The sequence below is a fragment of the Bicyclus anynana genome, chromosome 11 (assembly GCF_947172395.1).
Source record: "Bicyclus anynana chromosome 11, ilBicAnyn1.1, whole genome shotgun sequence".
In the NCBI taxonomy this organism is placed as follows: Eukaryota; Metazoa; Arthropoda; class Insecta; order Lepidoptera; family Nymphalidae; genus Bicyclus; species Bicyclus anynana.
The window spans coordinates 3,253,340-3,261,587 of NC_069093.1; the positions used below are offsets into that span (position 1 = coordinate 3,253,340).

The following is an 8,248-nucleotide window of genomic DNA, read 5'->3' on the forward strand; positions in this document are numbered from 1 at the left end:
TTCCTAAATCAATACATAATATGGAATTAAAGTAAGCAACCATAATATTATGTTCTTGGAAATGCGAATTTATACGCCAATTCAACAGAATACACGCTTACATCATTTCGCTTCATCGGCCCGATTCACGGACGCGCTTCGAGCCTTCGCGCGCGCATTCCACAAGGCTCGACTTGGCCGTATTATCGTTATCAGCTTATCATTTCGCATTTTATCAATGATAAAGTGTTATTACCACTATCAAGCGAACGTCTTAATCACATGTGGATACTTTACCATATATGGTAACGAAAATTGTGATTGGTGGAATGTTATGCTACCACCGATGCGATAGTGCAGCCGTGATAACACCGTTTTATAAAGTTTATGCTGCGCGGACCGTTACTCATTTTGGTTCAGAGTGCTGGACGCAGCGGCTGTCGCATTATAATTTACTTTGTAATTTAATTTAAAAAGTAAGTTTAATTATATCAATGCAAATTTTATTTAAATTACAATCGTTTTTATGTATTTGTTTGTAACTCGAAGGATATAAGTGATAAATTAAATAATTATTACAATTTTTACAATCGTGCCGATGACGTGAAGTGTTTTTTTTTTGGTTATGTAATCGAGTTACGTAATTGCGTAATTTAATTTTACTTGTGAAGTGACAATATCTCGTGAGAAATGGGAAATTGAACACTCACGGCAACGGAGATCCGTTTTAATCGGTTCCGATCTTTAATTAGGAGTTTTAATTAACGTGGGATTTCAAAGTTTTGAATAGTTTGATAAGCCGTTTTCTTTTAAAAGTAGATAGCTAATGTAAGGAATAATTAAATATAAGTGCCTAAAAAGCCTAATGTGTTAATTTTGCTTTCCAGTCTAAATCACAATGTGCGACGAGGAAGTAGCCGCGCTGGTGGTGGACAACGGCTCCGGCATGTGCAAGGCCGGCTTCGCGGGCGACGACGCGCCGCGCGCCGTCTTCCCGTCCATCGTGGGCCGCCCGCGCCACCAGGGCGTGATGGTGGGCATGGGCCAGAAGGACTCGTACGTGGGCGACGAGGCGCAGAGCAAGAGAGGCATCCTCACGCTCAAGTACCCCATCGAGCACGGCATCGTCACCAACTGGGACGACATGGAGAAGATCTGGCACCACACCTTCTACAACGAGCTGCGCGTGGCGCCCGAGGAGCACCCCGTGCTGCTCACCGAGGCGCCGCTCAACCCCAAGGCCAACAGAGAGAAGATGACGCAGATCATGTTCGAGACCTTCAACACGCCCGCCATGTACGTGGCCATCCAGGCCGTGCTGTCGCTGTACGCGTCCGGCCGCACCACCGGCATCGTGCTGGACTCCGGCGACGGCGTGTCGCACACGGTGCCCATCTACGAGGGCTACGCGCTGCCGCACGCCATCCTGCGCCTGGACCTGGCCGGCCGCGACCTCACGGACTACCTGATGAAGATCCTCACGGAGCGCGGCTACTCCTTCACCACCACCGCCGAGAGAGAAATCGTGCGCGATGTTAAGGAGAAGCTCTGCTACGTAGCGCTCGATTTCGAGCAGGAGATGGCCACAGCTGCGTCCAGCAGCTCGCTGGAGAAGTCATACGAGCTGCCCGATGGACAGGTCATCACCATCGGCAACGAGCGCTTCCGTTGCCCTGAGGCACTCTTCCAGCCCTCGTTCCTGGGTATGGAGGCTAACGGAATTCATGAGACCACTTACAACTCTATCATGAAGTGCGATGTTGACATCCGTAAGGACTTGTACGCCAACACAGTATTGTCCGGCGGTACCACGATGTACCCTGGCATTGCCGACCGTATGCAGAAGGAAATCACAGCCCTCGCTCCCTCGGCAATGAAAATTAAGATCATCGCTCCTCCAGAGAGGAAGTACTCCGTATGGATCGGCGGCTCCATCCTCGCGTCCCTGTCGACCTTCCAACAGATGTGGATCTCGAAACAGGAGTACGACGAGTCCGGCCCCTCGATCGTGCACAGGAAGTGCTTCTAAGCGCCAAGTAAGACTATTCCTCATACGAGATGCCTCACACCAACAACCCGAACGGGTGGCTCAAATTACGCTTGTGATCTATATTTTAAGTTCAGTATTTAAATAGGTTGTAAGGTCGTAATATGCATATTACGTAATTTTGACAAAGATTTTAATTAATTTATTTATTGAAGACACTAACATTTGTAATAAAAAATAATTTATATACCGGTATAAATGTGTAGTTTTCTTGGTCCCTTCTTTTAACTTAATTTAACCAAAACTTATGATTTCTATATCATTTCTACTTATGCACTGTTCACTGTAGGTAGGTAACATTCAAGATAATGCCTTCTTAAGTGTTCTTATCGGTGCACGTACATAACAAATCTAGAGTAGTACCTACTTGTTGAGATTGATTAACGATTATCTTAAGTATTAGGTATTTAATTGAAGTATAGTAAGTTTTATTCAACATGCACGCTAGTAAATACTTGCAACACTGAGAAGATTATGATAAATGGCCTCGAAAGATTTGGTAACACCTGTAAAAATTGAATAGTTACTATTTATATAATTTACGACTTTCACGGCTATAAAATAGATAGTAACAGTAGAAGAGTCTAATATTGCAGCTCATAAATTTGATGGATACTGACGCTGATTCGAACTGGGTAAGGCTGAAGGCAAAAACCTCATTAACCTGTGGCCGTTTACCTCAGGGTAATATCTACCACTCCTTTGATGGTATTTTTTGACTATTGATCAATTTCCTACCCTGCCTAATGACTTTAGGCTATGTTCAAATTAACCCCGGACCTACTGAGGCGTGTATTTTTGTTTTATCTTATTATTTTACGTCATACAATAATTAGGTTCAATGAACTCAGAGAAACGGCCAAGAATAGATCCTTCATCTCAATGAAATCTTCATTAGTCACACACATTACGTAGATAAAGAAATGGTAAAGAAGATACGAAAATTACTATCTGTTTTTGACCGCTGTACTAAAGTTAATTATATAATTATTTATGTAATAAGGGTGGTTACTTATAGGATTACAATTTACAGGATATATACAGGATTACAGAATAGGCCTCTCGTAAAGATAAGTAAGACAACATAAAGGTGCTGATAGACTTGAGCATTCACTTGTAACAGAGCATCGAGCATTCGCCGTTTTTATATTTGTCGAACTGAACAACGAGCCGAGCTAAGCTTATCCAAATATTGATACGAACATCTTGAGAATCCAAATCTGCTCACTGGAATGCTCGTCAGGGTTATTACGTAACTCGGTGTTTCACGATGAAAAACCATGTAGTGACTGCTTACTTGAATGGTACACCGAGATACTTAAGAACCCTGCAGAGCGCTTGATACAATCCTCGCTAAAATGTTCTCGTATTTTTTTTTCTCGAATGCTCATTACAAGTGAATGCTGAAGTCGAAGTCTATCAGAATCTTTATTAAAAGCTTTGGTTATCCATCTAGACTTACGCACAACCAAATAACATAATGGTCGCATTTACACCTAGGAAGGCAAATAACAAAGTGATTTTGACGACCTGTGTGAACCGTTCTTGGAATAACAGTACGTAGATATAATTATTGTTAGAATAATTAACTGTATGTTTCACAGTTAAAAATATAACAAGGAAAATAAACAGACATGTAGGTATGTGGTTAATGTTTTAGTAATATTTAAAGGAAAACAGTGTATCCCCTGATTCCACCAATTAGGTTATGTTTTCCCGAGGAATTAATAATACACAATACAAGGTAAATAAATGTACATTTACAAAATAATGGTTAACTTTGTCAGCTAACTAATATTATAAATGCGAATATGAGGTTTTTTTGTTTGCCGAGAATCAGGAGGGTCAATAGTAGGGAGAGACGAATATCTAAACATTCCATAGACAGATTCACCGAGCGGGTGCCGGGTCCATCATGAATTTGACAGAGGAAAAAACTCCAACAGATCCCCTGGATTTATCACTCGTGTAAGATTAATTGATTGCTACTATATGACTTGTCAACACTTATCTTTTCTAGTTGCGTTGTTTTTTTTAACCGACTTCAAAAAAAGGAGGAGGTTCTCAATTCGAGTCTATGTTTTTTTTTTATGTGTATGTTACTCGATTACTCTAAGACGCCTGGACCGATTTGAATAATTCTTTTTTTATTTGAAAGGGTATACTCCCGGAATGGTCCCATTGTCATCATGTCAGGATCTGATGATAGGATCCTGGAGAAATCGAGGGGAACTTTCAAAAATCGTAAGGGCAGCTATAGCGTTTTATATTTTTTCCATTAACCACTTTAAAGCACTATAATTTAATGAAGGTCTGGAGTCGATCTGATGATGGAGTCGCAACACACTCGAGGGAACGGTTTACAACAGTTACTTTGTGTTTGGACTTGAACAATTTGTGTCGACAAGAACTTTCCACCTAGATGGGTTTTGACTGTCATTAGGGGTCTGATGGCGATGACGAAGGACATGTACTGGAACTCCTCAACGATTTACAGTAGCTATCTTGTTATTGGGCTTAATTAATTTGTATTTATGAGAACTTTCCACCTAGATTAGTCATTAAGGGTCTGACGATGAAGAAAATAACAGGTACTGGAACTCCTGAACGATTTACATTATGATTTATTTGTCGAGCACGAGACTCCTCTCAGAGTGAGAGGGGTTAAGTATTTATGAGAACTTTCCACCTAGATTAGTTATTAAGGGTCTGACGATGAAGAAAATAACAGGTACTGGAACTCCTGCAGGGTCATTATGTAACTCGGTGAACGCTTTAAAATCACAGTCACGACAACAAATGACAGCGATTTTTCGTTTTTGCGATCATGTAACACACATCTCCCACCGAAATGACGTCATCTTGGATCGTTCTCTGTCACGGTCACTTGTAGGGATTTATCCAAGTTATAACGCAGTTTTTACGTATCGATAGTCAGTTTAAGCGATTATGTAAGCATAATGATCATACAACTGGGTGACACAGAAGTTGTCAAAGTCAATTGCTATAGAAACTAATACCGAGCAGTGTTTTAATAAAGTTTACTTGACGCCTGTGATTCAATAATTACAAATAAAAGTACTTTTAGGATTTTTTTGAATTTTGTACTATACCTTGTAAGTAAGGTATTAGTTTGTAAGTCAATAAAATCAGAATTAGAAAAGTTTTTCATGTAAAATATGACGAAAGTTGAGAATATATAGTAGGTACCTACCTACATACTTATTTCATAAAGCAGAATTACAGTTTTAGAGTTAGTTGAAGTGAATTTAATTAATTGTGTTATTTTTGTAGTGTTTACCGACATTGCCATGTACAATACAATGCATGTAGCATTTGTATTGTACGCGGAAACGGAACGAAAAAGATGTCTTTGTCGAGTTCATTGCAAAACTTTCGTGTCGCGATACCAGCAGGTTTTAGAAGAAATACAAAGTCTTCGAACAACTGCTGTTCGCAATGAATTAGAGATAAGTAAGTTATATGAATGAATGAAGGAATTTTCTTCATTCTCTGCGTTGAGCAAGTGACGTGGACTATGGGCCTAACCCCTCTCATTCTGAGAGGAGACTCGAGCTCAGCAGTGAGCCGAATATGGTATTTTTATATGGTGAGCTTCCATCATAGGATAAGTTGGTTTAAGATTTGGAGTAGGCTTATTCAGTACTAGCAGACACACCATAGTTTGACCGGTGTAGTTCCCGTTCCTGTGGGAATATGGGGTAGCACAGAGTAATACGGGCTATATTTTATATAGCCTATATTACTCTGTGCTGTAGCTTACCAATGGTGAAAGATTTTTTATAATCAGTCCAGTAGTATTTGTGTTAGCTTGTAAGAAACAAATAATATTATCTAAAGATCGGTCACTGTCATCCTAAGAACCTAAATTAAACCATTGAATATTATTTACAGGTCTTGGCAGCTTTAAACTTTTATGCCAATGGATCATACAAATGGCTTTGTGATGGCTAAGGCATCTTTTAGCAAATGCCTACATGAAGTCGCTGACGCTCCTGAATACCCCAGCTGTTTAAAAAAAATGTGTTAAGTTCCCTTTGCATTAAACACAAAATCATTATAAATAAGTAAGTATGAAACTAACTTATAGCACAGTATGAAACTAACATAACCTATTCATTATATTTTTAGTTTTTTTTTTCTAAGACTCAACTAATTTGTGTTCACTACCACACTGAAACTTTCATAGGTTGATTTTGCATAAAAACTTATTTGCAAAATGAGATTGATTATTGATTGAGATTAATAAATAATACACAGAGTGCTTATTCATATCACAGGATGTTACTGTAAATAGACATATACCCAGGTGCTTAATCTAGATTAACATCTACTTACAGATTTATGAAAAAATTTGGATTGCCCGGGTATTAGGGCGCATTGATTGCACCCATGTGACAATAGTTCGGCCTACAAGCCAAGAGCTACTAGGAGGCTAACAATTAGAATTGAATAAAAGCATGGTACCTCCTTTTATTTAAACATTAACTTATTTATATATTGTCAATTAATATTTCAGATATGTGATGCCAATCTAATAATAACATAGTTGCTCAATTTGGTGGTGCATCTTATGACTTGTACATATGGAACCAGTGCAATAAGACCACTTGAGGAAAACCTGCCCAATAGGGACCGCTGTTGGTTGTTAGGTAAGCTGTTGCTTAGGTATAACTGTCAGTTAATGAAACTACAGGATCCAAATATAAATTATATATAACTGTTACTTTTATGTAGGCAAAATACATAATACATTGCAATACACACTTCAATTCTTTCAGGTGACCAATGTTTGCATGATGACCCCCATCTTGGGAGCTGCTCCTAGATCCCATGAAGATATGCACAACATTGCTGTTTCAGAAATACGGTGGAGCCTTGTAGTTGGGTGCATATTGTAAAATGTTTCCTCACTCCAAAACCATGAACTCTGGTTTCCTAAACCCTCAAGCTATGCAGCCGAAGGAGGAGACTTATCACAGGTCAGTATATTATATACCTACTTTATAAGAACTTGTTGGGCAGTACCATGTATACCTACATTATGATTTATTTTTCTAGGAGAATCACTAATAATTTTGAAGAAGTGAAGAGCTTAACAATGTTTCAACCAACACCTAAAGAAGCTTTCACTTGGCTGTTAGATCAAGGGCTGGATACAGAAAACAGTAATCCTTGTGATGGCAGTATTGTCCAAGGATTCCTCACTCAAAACCATGATAACAAGTTGCTAGAACCCTCAAGCTATGCAGACAAAGGACTGGATATATTTTTTCGTGACCAAGCCTTCTGTATAATTATTTATACTTAAACCATACAAAGCACTATCTAGCCCCAAAGTAGGCATACAGAGTAGCTTGTGTTGTGGGTACTAAGATAGTTGATATTATAATATTCATTTACATTTATATACTACCTATAAATACTTATATAATGTATAAATACACACACACTGGAAAAAACCCATGCTCTTCACACAAATATTTTCCAGGTGTGGGAATCGAACCCATGACCGTGGATGCAGGAGCACTACTTACTGCGCCACGCGTATGTGTTTTTATTTTGAAGCAAATTATTAAAGTTGATAATTCAAATTGTAGTCATGTTTTTAATTAATCTATAATTAATTTTTAATTTACATTTTTGTTCAATATTTACCTATACTTCAGTCTATTTTTGTTAGAGGGGGTACCTATATGTGTAAGTAGGGTCGTTTCTTGATTAAATTAAACTAAAGAATGAAAGATATATATTATAACAAAATTTGTCAACAACAATATATCTAGTCTGAATAAAAAATACCAACACAAGTAAATATATTTTTTATTTTTAAGTAATAGATGTTACACAAATATAGAACTACCTGGCCCTAACTGTTTAACATTAAACAACATTATTTTTAATCAAATCATTATTTATTTATTTCCTACAATGTGGTAGGTACATGTTTTGTTCTTAAAATTATTGAATTGTATAGATAAACAACTAATGTAGTGTTCAATTTTTTCTTTTACAATTACTTAAATAATCATCATCATCATCATCATCATCATTATAAACACATATTCGGCTCACTGCTGAGCTCGAGTCTCCCCCAGTAAGAGGGGTTAGTGCCTACCCGCACTCGGGAGACCCCGCACTGGAAAGCGTGGTTGGTCGGTTGGTTGGATGTTCGCGGCTCAAGATCGTTGTGCTTGGAGG

General features: G+C 38.5%; 2 protein-coding genes across 14 annotated transcripts; both read left to right on the forward strand.

Annotated features, from left to right (window-relative positions):
- The first annotated feature begins 338 nt into the window (after nucleotides 1-338).
- Nucleotides 339-2,225, forward strand: LOC112049886 (actin, cytoplasmic A3a). Its single transcript, XM_024087938.2, has 2 exons — nucleotides 339-455; nucleotides 867-2,225. The coding sequence occupies exon 2, from the start codon at nucleotides 878-880 to the stop codon at nucleotides 2,006-2,008; it is 1,131 nt and encodes a 376-aa protein (XP_023943706.1). The 5' UTR covers nucleotides 339-455; nucleotides 867-877; the 3' UTR covers nucleotides 2,009-2,225.
- A 2,540-nt stretch (nucleotides 2,226-4,765) lies between these two features.
- LOC112049004 (uncharacterized) lies at nucleotides 4,766-7,646 on the forward strand. Of its 13 annotated transcripts, none has more exons than XR_008251266.1 (6): nucleotides 4,766-4,977; nucleotides 5,321-5,636; nucleotides 5,942-6,114; nucleotides 6,567-6,699; nucleotides 6,829-7,029; nucleotides 7,109-7,646. XR_008251266.1 is itself a non-coding variant. In XM_052884331.1 (3 exons), the coding sequence occupies exons 1-3, from the start codon at nucleotides 6,950-6,952 to the stop codon at nucleotides 7,420-7,422; spliced, it is 342 nt and encodes a 113-aa protein (XP_052740291.1). In that variant the 5' UTR covers nucleotides 6,880-6,949; the 3' UTR covers nucleotides 7,423-7,646. The 13 variants fall into 13 exon arrangements, 1 of the variants encoding a protein (XP_052740291.1); XR_008251264.1 differs by lacking the exon at nucleotides 4,766-4,977 and adding an exon at nucleotides 5,010-5,232; XR_008251263.1 differs by lacking the exon at nucleotides 4,766-4,977 and adding an exon at nucleotides 5,010-5,228.
- Nucleotides 7,647-8,248: the final 602 nt, after the last annotated feature.